Raw genomic sequence first — 13,776 nt, 5'->3', positions numbered from 1 at the left:
TTGATCATTCTATTATTAATGTTACAAAACACTAAAAAATAGGCTTGTGTTTCACAATACTGGCAATAAAGGTTAACTGATTCTAAAATATGAACTTTTCAACATACTTAATTCCAAAAACATTGTAATGTTTAATAAATACAAAAATAAGTGCTACTTGAATTGTGTACTAATGCATTTGTGTTACTTTTTCAGGAGTAGTTTACCTGCACCCATGTTCTCAAGAAACGACTTCAGTATTTGGAGTATTCTTCGGAATTGTATTGGAATGGTAAGGATGTTTTTCCTGGGGCTTATTTTATAGATGTAAAGAAACAAATAAGTAATTAAATAAATTGTGTTTGTGTGTGCCTGCATGTCTGTGTGTGTCCCAACCACACAACAGTTTTTTTAAATGAGATTGAAGAGCAAAATACTAGAGACTAGGCATGTGTTTTGGCAAGACTTTGGTGATATGCATCACGATACAGGGGCAACAATAAAATATATTATGATATTATAGGAACAAGTATATATTTGTAGTATTGTCGAGTACTTGACTCTGGAGTTGTAGAACTTACAAACCACATGACTCATGATGAAGTCGTAACTGCTTTCATTTGTTTTGAAACCAAAATATGTCCAAAAATCAGCTGCTGGAGTCGACTGTATCCTCTCATCCTCAGACATCGCCAGATCTCACCTTCATCTCATCTCTCTCTTTCTTTATCTGCGAAGGACATAATGACTGCTTTCATCTAGTGGCCTGAAATATATTTGCAACACAAAATTGAACCAACTTTATTGAAATATAAAACATAGAAATATCATAAAAATAAAATATGACATTTTGTTCAGGGTGTCGCCTCTTTAGGATGAAACTGGGATAGGCTTCAGCCCCCTGTTACCCACATAAGGGATTAAGTGGAAAATGAATGAATGAATAATTTGAAAGTGAAATATACATATGTTGATACTATGCTGGGTATGATCGATATTGTATACTGGGAAAAAAAAAATCCAAATTTTAAGTTTGATATGAACTTTCAGTGAAACTTTTTTGGAGGGCAACTCCATCGTGGAAAAGGAGTGCAAGGGGGGTAGGAGACCACCATTAAAGTTTATCTATCTATCTATCTATTAGAAATGTCAATACATCCCATTTTAATTTAATCCAAACAATGTTTTTTACATAATCCATTAGAAATATTTCCAAGTTTTCATCTCTTATGAGGTAAATTGAAAATATGTCCAATTTCAATTAAATTCATGCTATATTTAATATGTAAATTACAATAATGGCCAGAATTTCAACTCCTTCTAGCAATTATAAGACCACCTAACCTTCTCCTCTTCTTTCTCGTAAATCTATTTATGGATAATGTCTGTGTCACAAAAGAGTTACCTAAAGCCACGCTGTGAGTTGATACTATAATTATATGCAATAACCTTCCGACTTGTACCTGCAGTGCACTTGTTACAGTCACCCGTCCTGATGTTGACATTTTGATCACAATCTGAAGCCCTGCTGGAAATACAAATCTGTATAGTGATTCATGTCTTTCTGTTTTTTAGCAGATGAAGATCTGCTGACACTTGGCTTTTGTTTTTACATTTGTGCTGCAGTTTGGGCTTTTGCTGTGTAATGAAATCGGTACAATGTGGAAGTTGTGTCTCCCGCGAATATAAAGTACAAGCGAGGACAGGGGTGGCTCGGAGAATGATTTAGAACTTCTATTAGAGACTTTAAAATAAATAAATATAAATGGTGTCTTTCTCAGAAATCATCAGAGTTGATACCAGCTCTTAATCAGTCATCCGCTCTTGACCCCCCGTGACCCCATCCGGTATAAGCTGTATAAGAGGGATAAATGGTAATGAATTCTAACCTTGTTCTCCTCCAGGAACTCTCTAAGATCACAATGCCGGTGATTTTCAATGAGCCGCTCAGCTTCTTGCAGCGTCTGACCGAGTACATGGAGCACACGTACCTCATCCACCGGGCCAACGCCTGCTCCGACTCCACGGAGAGGATGAAGGTGAATAAACGTCCTTCAAGTGCATCCAGGTGTGACTGAATTCAATTTGGGGTCTCCCGTTTAACAGTGTGTGGCTGCGTTTGCTGTGTCAGCTGTCGCCTCCCAGTGGGAGAGAACTGGGAAACCCTTCAACCCCCTGCTGGGAGAAACCTATGAACTGGTTAGGTGCGTGGTCACGGCCGCTCTTGTGTGATTATCCGAGCGGAAGGATAGCACCTGACAGGTGAATTTGGTTTGTGTTTCACCAGAGAGGATTTGGGCTTCCAGCTCATCTCCGAGCAGGTGAGCCACCACCCGCCCGTCAGCGCCTTCCACGCCGAAGGTCTGCAGAAAGACTTTGTGTTTCATGGATCCATCTACCCGAAACTTAAATTCTGGGGCAAGAGTGTGGAGGCCGAGCCACGAGGGGTTATCACTTTGGAGCTGCCCAAGTAAGGGGTTTAATGTTATGGTTTTGTTGCACAGGAAGAAAAAGATATTGTTTCTGTTTGGTTGATGATTACTGTCTGAAAGATGTTTTATTTTGACACGTCATTTTAAATAAATTTAGTCAAAAAATAAAACTAGTGAAAATGAGTGAAACACAAAACTGTTTATAATAATATACAGTATATAATAATATAATAATAATAATAATTTATTTTTACTGTATTTTTCGACAGGTCAGTCCGTGAAATTTAATGTCGACATCCAACTGGTCCATGTTACAAAAAAGATTGGGGAGCCCTGATTTATACGACCTGAAGTCTTGTCGATGTCGTTGAAAGAAAAATAGAGTTTGGAGAAGATTCGATTTAAGAGCATTGGGGTTTTTTAAGACTGCTATCATTTCTGAATTACTTAATCTTAAGTGAAAAACTGGAAAGCAGAAAGTTTTGCCTATACTCTGATATACATTACTGTAATCTTGTAAACTTTTTTTAACTTGGTACACTGTTGATTCATATTTATTTAAAGATACCATATTTTACAATTATGCTTTTTGTGATGTTTTTTTTTAATTTATTTTTATTATTAGCACAGTCTGGGAATAAATCTACCTTAAGTTGTGTAACCATTCAGAGACAAACTTACTCAGTTCGACAAAATGAGGAGAGCTAATATATATACAGTTTATTATACTTTCATTTTTTCTCACTATTTTTAAAACCAAAAGTAGGCCAAGTGGCCATATTTAGCCCTTAAGTAGGTCTTAGAAGGACATATAATCTTTTTTTTTACAGTTCCATCAATCGTGTTTTAATGTCCCACAAGCCTTTTATCACAAGATCATATAAGTCAAGTTTATTATTATATTATATATTTAAGTATTTTTGCAGTTTCCTAAATAGTTAAGACGTTTTTTCTCTGTGAAGAAGTTCTGGTTTACGCTTTCTTTGTTGAACTTTGCTATATGACAGCTGTTGCTATGATGTCACTGTTTACATTTGGCCCCACTCTCTCAGCTGGGATTAGCTACATGTGACCCAGATAAGGCAACACTTATGAAAGCAGATGTTTGCCATCAGACTTTGAATATGAATCTCTAACACAGAATGTTAACATCATTCAAATCAGACTTTGGATTTTAAAAAACATCAAATTTCAACTTTCAAGAATGTTTGATGTACATTGTTGTCGTATCTTTGAGCTACATTCCATCAAACTTTTTCCCTGCAGGCACAACGAAGCGTACACTTGGACAAACCCCACATGTTGTGTTCATAACATCATCGTGGGGCAGCTCTGGATCGAACAGTATGGAAGCATGGAGATCATCAACCACAAGTTAGTACATCAGATGCATTTAGAATCCTTTTTGCCATGTTTTTGTTTTTTTTAACACAAATTGATTCTCGTCTGTTTTTACACAGGACAGGAGAAAAGTGTTGCCTGAATTTTAAACCTTGCGGGCTCTTTGGTAAAGAGCTCCACAAAGTGGAGGGATTTATTCAGGATAAAAGGTAATATACACTTTTAGTCTATGTAATATGGTAGGACTTTTTGGAAAAACTGTTTTTTAAATAATATTATATTATATTATCCAAAAAATATTGTCTGACAATAAGTATTTATTAACGTGTAGTTAGGGCTTTAGCTCATATTGCTAAGCTAGCTAGCATATCAAGTAAAAGCAAAAAATATGGCAAGCTTGCATTAAGAGAAGTAAAATATATATATGTGTTGCATTGAATGTTATTAATTAATTTATTAACTGTCACAAATGGAAAAGTGTGAATTAGCTGCTAGTAATCTTTCCATAACTTCAAATGCTGTCTTTGCTACATTGTCAGAATTATACAAAAAGTACAAATTTGTGAAATTCGTTGTCACTTTTAGGGAGAAGTTTCTTAAAATAGCAACACTATAATATAGGATTATTGATATTTATTATGTTTTTAACAATAATTCCTATCCATCCTGTTTTTTCCACAACTTTCCTCTGGGCATCAATATATAATGTAGTGTTTTCTTTTTGAGTCTTTTTCCTAAATGAAATCAAATTGAAAACACAAATTTGATTACATTTTCTGAGTTTGAACATGATGCAGGTTTCATTAAAGGTAGGTAAAACTTTATTGATCCCTCAGGAGGTCTCCTTTGGGAAATTGTTTTTTACCAATAGCCAGCAATTTTTCATAAACAATAAAAAATAATACATAAAAAATAAAATAAGAAGAACATAAAGAGGAAGAACAAGATGACACAATCTAAGTCTAAAGACAAAGACAAAGGACATAGGTCAAGGAAAGAAAAACAACAAAGACAAAGATACAAAGACTAACATGGAACAGAACATCCAGATACTTTCACTCCACTCCTGCCCCCGAACTCAGAATTGTACAATTTAATAGCCCGAGGGATGAATGAGTCCCTGAGTCTATTTGTTTTGCACCTGGGTAGGAGCATTCGTGCACTCATTCTGCTTCTCTGCTCACTGATGACAGTGTTCAGAGGATGACTGTCATCATCCATGATGGCCAGTAGTTTGTTCAATGATCTCCTCTCAGCAACTGTCACCAGTGAGTCCAGCTTCATTCCAACCACAGAACCAGCCCTCCTGATCAACCTGTCCAACCTGTTGACACTCCTCTTGGACACATTTCCACCCCAACACACCACAGCATAGAACAGGACACTGGCCACCACAGACTGGTAGAACATGCAGAGGAGCTTCTTGCAGATGTTAAATGATCGAAGCCTCCTCAGAAAGTACAGTCTACTCTGAACCTTCTTATACACATGGTCTGTGTTGCAGGACCAGTCCAGTTTACTGTCCATCCACACACCGAGGTACTTATAGTTGTCCACTATCTCCACCTCGTCGCCTCTGATGGACACTGGACGTGGCTTTGTCCTGGACCTCCCGAAATCCAAGACCAGTAAATCAGTAGATCAGACCAAAATATACAAAGAAACTGAGAGTAACATCTACATCTACAGTGTCTTTTAAAACAAAGAAACTGTATCATGATAACTCATCAACTGTTTCATGAAGCTTCATCAACACATCACTACCAAAATAACTTTAGATCCTCGTCTTTTCTATGAATAACAAGAGTCTTAAGTTGTTATTAGTGGATTTAAAGTGTTTAAAAATACTTATATAAAGTTCATTTTTTGAAAGTGACGAGAAGTGAAGCGGATATGTTAATAATAATGTATTGGTTTTAGAGTTTATTTGGTTTTAATTGTAACTAGTAATGGACTGGTGACCTGTACCGCACCTGCCCTATGTAGCTGGGACAAGATCCAGCACCGTGCAACACCTCATTAAAAGACCAAGTAGATGATAATTAATGATTATTTTCTCTTCTTTCTGACTATAGAACAAATGTTTGATACTTGTTGTGATTTACATGATAATAAAAAAGTGCATTAGTTATTGAATCAGGAGCAAACGGTTAGGTTGTCTCACACACAAGACTCTTCTCCGGCGCTGACAGGTCTCATTACGGAATGAAACCATCATGCAAATGATTAATCAACAATTCTTTCAGGGAACAATTCCCGTAGATGAAAGCAGCTCTTTTGCCGGCTCAGAATGCTGCGCCGGTGAAAGGAAGGATTAATGATGATGATGGGAGATGTGTTAGAAGAATGACATGGAGGTTCATTCTGTCGTGTGACTCAACACTTTCTGCTGAGGAATGAAGAAAAAACCGAGATGAACGTAGAAGCACGAGGAGGCTGAGAAGCAGACGATTATATATATCAAGGGCTGAACAATACGTTGTGTTTACTGATCTGGAATGAAAGGGAATGATTGTTGAGGCTGAGAAAATAAATGTGGGTATGTTTCTCTCCAGCAAGAAGAAGCTGTGTGCTCTCTACGGGAAGTGGACTGAGTGCCTGTATGTCGTGGAGCCGGCTGCCCTGGAGGCACATAAGAAAAACGACAAGAAAGGGACTGAAGACAAAAAAGGCTCCAGAACGGTGAGGATTGTTTCAAGCTGTCAGCATCATACAAAGTTGTACAGGTTTTTTTTTTTTTTTTCAATCTCGCCATGATATTCGGTAATGAATTATTTATAGCAATGAAACTTGAAAAAGTGGCAACATGGGATCTTTTCGGGGAAATTACATTTCAGGCTATGGTCTCGGAGGAAAAAGTGTTGACGACACTTGAAAGATGAATTGAGCAGTGCAGCAGTTGAGGTTATATCCAATTTACTAAACAACTATGGACATGTTTTATATAATCAGGTGTGGTTGAATCCCTGCTCTCTTATCAAAGCTGAGCAGACGGTTCCCTGACGTGTCTCGTGACCGTTCTTTCCATCTTCCCTCTTGTTGTTTGCCATGTTAATTACATTTTGTGACAAGCACCATGAGAGAGAGTACACACAGCAGTAAATTGCAATCGATTTTTCCAAATAAAATATTGACGTGAGTTGCAGCATGTTTAAGAGGACCTCTGTGTTTCCTAGTTTGACGAGTTGGAATGTCCCGGCACCTTAACACAGCTAAACATTAAACACAATCATAAAAAACAATAGAAGATTTATAAGACACATGTAAAACTATAGACACACACACAGTAATTGGAAAAATAGGAAGGGTAAAGAAGTTAAATTAGCCAAAGAGGGAATAGAAGGGCCCTCTCTGGAGCATCCCTTCACTTCCTGTCTCTCCTCCCAATGTACCTCCCTCTCCATCCTCCTCTCACTCTTCTTCCTACCGGCTGCTCATAGCAGAAGTGTGTTCACAAGGGGTGTAAGAAAATAATTATACACTTAAATTAAATTAAATTTCAGGATGTTTCTCTTTCCTGATATCAAAACTCAACGGCAATTATTTTTCTTTTGGACGTTCAAATAATATTTTCCTTTTTTTAATAACCTCCTCCGCAGCTAAAGGAACAATAAAATACTGACCATGACTATTGACAAGAGGATACAGTCGACTCCAGCAGAAGAACATTTGAAAACAAATGAACCCAGTCAAGACTTTGTCTAGAGTCATGTGATCTGTAAATTCTGCAGCACCAGAGTCAAGTACTCGACAATATTACAAATATATACTTGTTCCTCAAGTATCACAATATATCCTATTGTTCCCCCTATGTCGTGATACATCTGGTATCACCAGATTCTTGACAATACACACCCCTACTGTTTCCACTAAGTCTGGTTCTGCTCAAGGTTCCTGCCTGTTTTTCTCTTATAGTGTAACATAAACTGTGTCTTTACATGTAATTGAACGGATAAGTAGGATAAAAATGATTTGGAACATAGATAAAAATATATTTGAGGTCAGAGTTAATATCATAAAAGGCAAAATAGTAACATAAATCGATCTTGAAGTTGCTGTTGGTCGCTTGAAAAACAAACAAAACTGTCAATAAAGGGCTGTAATAAATTGCATCAGAATTATTATGAACTTAAACATGGACAGAATTTATGATTCGTCACTGAAACTTTGTTCAAATATTTTATTTATTTTATTTTGTTTTATTTTGCTTGAACACATGCTACACAGCTGACAACGAAAGTTAAAAGACATAAACACTCTTTCTATCCTCCAGATAGTCCGATTCAGTTCCACAGATATTGACTGTAACAGTTACAAGATGGATCTTTGAATATTTTCAGAGCAGGGGCTGCTAATACATTGGTCTTAAATCAGTTACAGATCAGTAAAGCATGGGTTTCAAAGTCAAACACACGAGGGGCCTGAATCATTTATACCTCTAAGTTGCAGGACAAACTAAATGTATATTTACCAAACTGTCCGTAACAGTAATTATGAGTCTGATCGCGATGTCATTTTTTAATTCTTGACGGCTCAATAAATCATAGTTTTCTCTGTGTTTGTGTTCCTCTAGGCTATTTTCCTTATCTTTACTTAAACAATGACACCTTTCTAGGTCAACATATCAACATTGAGCTACCATAAGGACAACCACCAGGCCTCATAAAAGGCCAGATTTAGCCTAGTGATGAAGTGATGAAATAAGCCTTTTTACCCTGATTGTGATCAAGAAGGTTCCAGTTTGATTTGTATTGTGATATGTTCCACAGGGCTGCAGTGAGGGGGAGGTTCCTCATCAGGCCGTGGACAGTGTGGACATGATCCCCGGCAGCCTGCTCTTGTGGAGAATTGCGCCCAGACCAGTCAACTCGGCCCAGGTCGGGACCGATGGAGGCGTGAGGGGAAGTCGATGGTCTCTGAGGCTAACTGTCGCTGTGTCTGACTCCAGATGTACAGTTTCACGTCCTTCGCCATGCAGCTGAACGAGCTGCGTGGGGAGATGGAGGGAGTGATTCCGTCCACCGACTGCAGGATGAGGCCGGACATACGGGCCATGGAGAAGGGCGACATCGGTAATAATGACAACAGACGCTTGGACACACTGAGTATGTAACACAATAGCTTTTGTTCTTCAATCAGATCTGGCCAGCGAGGAGAAGAAGAGGCTGGAGGAGAAGCAGAGAGCTGCTCGCAAAAACCGCTCCAAGTCGGACGAGGATTGGAAGACGAGGTGAAGGGAAAAATCTCCTTTGAATCGATAAATACGCTCTGATTATGCACTCGCGCCCTTAATGAAGTGACCAATCAATTACTGCCCTCTGAGAAAACTGCCGTCATTATTATAACCACATTTGAAAAGTGTTTAATTTCTTCAAGTGTTGTGTTTGATTGCAGATGTTATTGGTAATGGTGGCTATTCATTTTCCAATGGAAGAGAACATTTATTGGATGTTTTTCCTTCCTTAGATGACCTTATTTCCACCAGTATGGTCTTTTTAGTGCCAAATCACTGCGAAAAAAGACCCTTATCCACATGCACGTCACTCTCTCTGTCAGTACATGATCCTGGACATCTGTGCGATCCGTGAGAGCGTATCCCCGTTTCAAAAACACAACTTTATTCAGACAGCAGATGATTTAAATTTTCTCTCAAAGTATCAAAGCATCCATTTTATGAAACATGAAAATGGGAATAAATAGTCGGGTCTATATACGATCTAGTGTTTCAAATCAACATTACTGTGAAGACATCTAGGAAACAGTTTTTGTTGGCCAGTGTGTCGGTTTTTCAGAAAACATACTGTGAACTCCACAACTGTGAGTCTGTTTCAAACCTTGTAATAAAAGAGTTAGACCGGAAAAATGGTGGTTCTACTTGAAAGCTCACAGTATATCAGAACTAGTTGTGTCATGTCTCTTCTATTTGTACAAAGCAAAAGACCAAACATCATGGGTTCAAGACTAAATGTACATAGACTACATTGTTCATTTTCCTCTTCATCTTTCATAAAATCGATGCTTTGAGACTTGAAGAGTCATTTCATACTCGGATAAATCAACTGAATTTCCCAAATTGTGCCCTGATACTAATATGCATTACATTACTAGTATGTACTTTTTGTATGAATCAGTTTGCCGTTAAAACATGGTGGTGTGAAATAGGCCAGTTTTCCCTGATCATGTACTGATACTCTCCACCAATGTAGAGAACTTCCTAGTTCCTGTTATTCACCTGTACAGAGTTTCCTTAAGTCCCTCTTGACCAGGGGCCACAATATATACTGTGGCCATCAAGCCAAAAGAAAGAAGGATTCAATAATAATAAAGCATTTTATATAAGGTGTCTTTCTAGACACGCAAAGTCATTGACTAAAGAGAGCTTTTATATGATGAGAAAACTAGAATTTAAAATCGACATTATTTATTAATGATTGTATAATGTTGTATTTCTCATTAGCTGTGTTCCAAAATATTGTAAGGTAAAAGAAAAAAATATATTATGCCATGAAATTATTTACATTTCCTTTCATATTTTACATTATAATAAAAAATTTTAAAAAAAGTTAGTTTGTAAAGAAAATACCCACAAAAAGGGTAAATAAAAGAAAGAAAGTAGGAAGAAAAAACTCATTTTAGTAGTGTAGTAGTAGAGTTATACCCAGAGTTGAACTAGTAATAAATAATAAAAGAGCCTTCGGGGAGATTTTGATTTCACTTGGTTAGCTTTAATGTTTGATCATGAGGCCCTGAGGGCCGCATAAGTCCAGTCAGAGGGCCACTTGTGGCCCAGTTCTGCTCTTGACAGTGAAGTTACAGGCGTCCTCTAAAGAGGACTGATCAACCTTTTAACCTGGGTTGTCCACAAATCTGTCCCTATTGATATATTTAGATCAAATAAATACTATCACAGAGTTTTGGGCACGTGGATTGGTGGTCGTGTACGTACACACATGCAGGAGTTGACACTAAAGTAACATTATACACACACATCTACCACTTTGCTATGTATCTTCTTCAACATGTTCACTCATTTCTTCTAATTGTTGGTTCGCTTCTCTTCTCGTGCTGCTTTCAAACGCCCAGACTAAACCCCTGTGTTTTCCCTGATCTTTTTTTTTTCCGTGGCACCCGCCTGCTGGGATGTGAAGGAGTCCTGCACTTGGCCCCAGGTTAGAGCCGCTCTCTGCTTGACTGTGACGTGTGACGCGATCAAAGTCTCTCTCTTCTTTCACCGGCTGTCATATCTGATCTCTTCCTGTCGCGGCTTTTGTCGGCATCAGCTGGAAGATGTGATTCATCTCTCGCCCTCACCTGTGCAGGTGCAATGCTCTGGATAGTGTTTAAAAGGCACGTGTTGCCCTCTAAAGATGCCAGTGTTTAAGATAAGAAACAGATACTTCTAGTAAGAGTTAAACTGATGTCAAATAATGAATATAGATTGAATGACAAGACAATGTTAAAACAGACGTGTACTTCCTGTTGAAGACGCTACACAAACTAAATATTTTAGTCACTCGTGCGATTGTGATGGACTGCTTCAAAATAATGACACATCAATACAAAGTTCAACGACAACCCTGATAAATAATTTTAAATACTTACCTTCACCGAATATAACTTCAATTTGTCCGTTGTAAGGTCGTCCGCAATATATGTTGTGTTAATGACTTCAGACAGATTTACGTCCAGATCGTATCCATGTTTCACTTTAATTGACGCCCAAAATATGTGGGATACTGATCAATCATTTTTATAGCTATCTATAGTAGTCTTAAAAAAGTAGTTAACGTCTATTATTCTTTAGTGTTTTACAGCCCCTGTTACCTGCTATAAGGCAGTAAAAAACTGAAAGCGTACTAAAACAAATGTCACATTGACTGCTGCCCGCGAAAAAATGGCTTAAAATACATAATCATGATCTTAAAAATTCCCTATATAGTATTTGCCTCATAATATCACAATTTATATCAGGTAAACAAAATGTTAATATTAAAAAACCTTGGTTATTAATAATTTTGGGCGTCACTTCCTGGCTTAAATTTAGACCTAGCATGACAAATTGAAATGAAATACATTTTAATTTTGTGACCTATGAAGAAGATTAGAACCAATGTTTACAATCATACAGAGACTTCTAAAAAAAGTAAAACTGATAATGCAGGAACTAAATTTGTTAGGCGAAAGAATAACAAACCTAGATAATCCTGATAAATCGAACCTCAAAAAAATAAAATAAAAAAAATTACTCAGACATCTTGCGTTGTTAAAATATTTTGGCCCATTTTGTCATTTAGTTTATCACCCCATTCTAGGTAATAATAATAATACAATTACTTTAAACCCATATGTTTTAATGAAAAACTTTTATTTTTTTAATTTCTATCAAAAATATTTTTTTGGCAATCTTTCTAATTTATTAATTTATCTCAAGTTAAGACACTAATAGACTGTTTCCGAATATAAATCCTTCATCAAAAATTAATTAAATGTAAAATGGTCTAAACTTAATACAACATTCTCACTTCACTACTTTGCAACTTGAGATTGTTTCTTTCTTTCTGTCCTTTACCAAATAATATCAATAGAATGTTTTTTATGAGAGTTAACTCGTTAAAGTCACTGTATATATTGTTGCTTTTTTTGAAGCTAGTTGTAGTATATTGACTGATGAAGGATTTGATGCTTTTTAACACATTTTGAACGTTCTTCTTGACTTTCCCATGAATTATTTATAGCATTCAACTTGATCATTTCTTCCAGGTGGTTTCAACAAGGAACTAATCCTCACACCAGCTCCCAGGACTGGATCTTCTCCGGCGGCTACTGGGATCGGACTTATGGTCAACTGCCCGACATTTACTGATGAACAGAGTGAAATGACCTCAGCACTGTTTGCTCTACTCAAGAGTCTTTTTGAAAGATAAATATATATATATTTTTATCAACAATTTACTCTAAATAAATATGCACTTGGTGCCTTCTATTCGTACATGAAAACTTCTCAGTCAACGCTAAATACTCAAGCATGTTGTGTAGCTTTTTGTGTTAATAAATATGCATTTCTCTTTTAGAATGTTGATTTGTACATATATATACTCATTTTAAGATTTTAAGTTGTGGTTGCTCCTGATGTGTTGTACTTTAAAAGGTCATTATTTTCTGCAAAAAGTTGCTTAAAATTGTCATTATAAGATAAATGTTGTTTGAAGGTTGTATTGGGTTTTTTATGGGAATATAAGATTTAATTTATTTTGGCATTTAAATGACTCAGCCTGATAAAATCAAACATTCGATAAACTAATCTTAAAAAGAAATGACCAGCAGTTTTCAACTGAGCCTCATTAAAAGTATCAATGATCAATATGCAGAAAATGTGGTGTTTCTTTGTTGGTTTGTTTTTTTAATTGAAATGAATCAGGACGTGGAAGCTTCTAAAAGAAAGAACCTCTTACAGAAGAAAAACATCGAGAGCGACACCCGATGGTCACAGGAGGAAAAGCAATGTTAGTTTACGTTTATATTCCATAACGTTTGTAACTGTTAAGGTTTATTTTCAATGTTTCCCCAAAATGTCTTGAAAAGAAACTATATAATTATTTTCACTTCTCTTTATTTCGTTAACTTTTTATTCATGCATAAGTTTTTCAATGCTCTGATTCAATTACATTCTACTTTGTAAGATACTTTTCTATAGTTAAAGTTTAAGTAAAGTTCAAGGACACGTCCTGAAAATGGAATCAGAAGCTAAATCATTAAAATATACTCAAGTGGAATAATTCATCAGCCTCACACAGGCAGATAAATCTATCCCAGGAACAGCCGGTTCTTCCAAAAAACTTTACTGCTGGCATCAGACTTCTCTGGAAGGATATTGTTCGGTTTAAGATTCCGTATGCAGCCCAAAATACCGTTCGTGGGAATGCTGTGTCCCTGAGAGAGGGTGAGGTAGAAGTGAACATGCAGTCCAGGTTATTCTTGTCAGGAAGCGTTCCCATGCTGGCTTTGGTTCTCTCAGATTCTCCTC

At 36.8% G+C, this 13,776-nt stretch overlaps 1 protein-coding gene across 4 annotated transcripts in view; it reads left to right on the top strand.

The window, feature by feature from the left end:
* The window catches only part of osbpl1a (oxysterol binding protein-like 1A), a 37,184-nt gene extending 24,060 nt beyond the window's left edge, over window positions 1-13,124 (top strand). For 3 of the 4 annotated variants that reach the window (XM_087785226.1, XM_087785225.1, XM_087785227.1), the window contains 12 exons: window positions 196-271; window positions 1,884-2,018; window positions 2,086-2,183; window positions 2,267-2,449; window positions 3,678-3,785; window positions 3,872-3,961; window positions 6,308-6,434; window positions 8,522-8,629; window positions 8,701-8,824; window positions 8,892-8,982; window positions 10,901-10,921; window positions 12,513-13,124. In XM_087785226.1, the coding sequence (XP_087641352.1) occupies window positions 196-271; window positions 1,884-2,018; window positions 2,086-2,183; window positions 2,267-2,449; window positions 3,678-3,785; window positions 3,872-3,961; window positions 6,308-6,434; window positions 8,522-8,629; window positions 8,701-8,824; window positions 8,892-8,982; window positions 10,901-10,921; window positions 12,513-12,615 (1,264 nt within the window). In that variant the 3' untranslated portion in view covers window positions 12,616-13,124. The remainder of the gene's footprint in view (window positions 1-195; window positions 272-1,883; window positions 2,019-2,085; window positions 2,184-2,266; window positions 2,450-3,677; window positions 3,786-3,871; window positions 3,962-6,307; window positions 6,435-8,521; window positions 8,630-8,700; window positions 8,825-8,891; window positions 8,983-10,900; window positions 10,922-12,512) is intronic. The other variant, XM_087785228.1, reaches the window with a different exon arrangement.
* The last annotated feature ends 652 nt before the right edge of the window (window positions 13,125-13,776 follow it).

This window comes from Callionymus lyra, chromosome 2 (assembly GCF_982586985.1).
Source record: "Callionymus lyra chromosome 2, fCalLyr1.hap1.1, whole genome shotgun sequence".
NCBI lineage: Eukaryota > Metazoa > Chordata > Actinopteri > Syngnathiformes > Callionymidae > Callionymus > Callionymus lyra.
The sequence above is the reverse complement of the archived record's forward strand: the minus strand, read 5'-3'. Positions and strand labels throughout refer to the sequence as shown.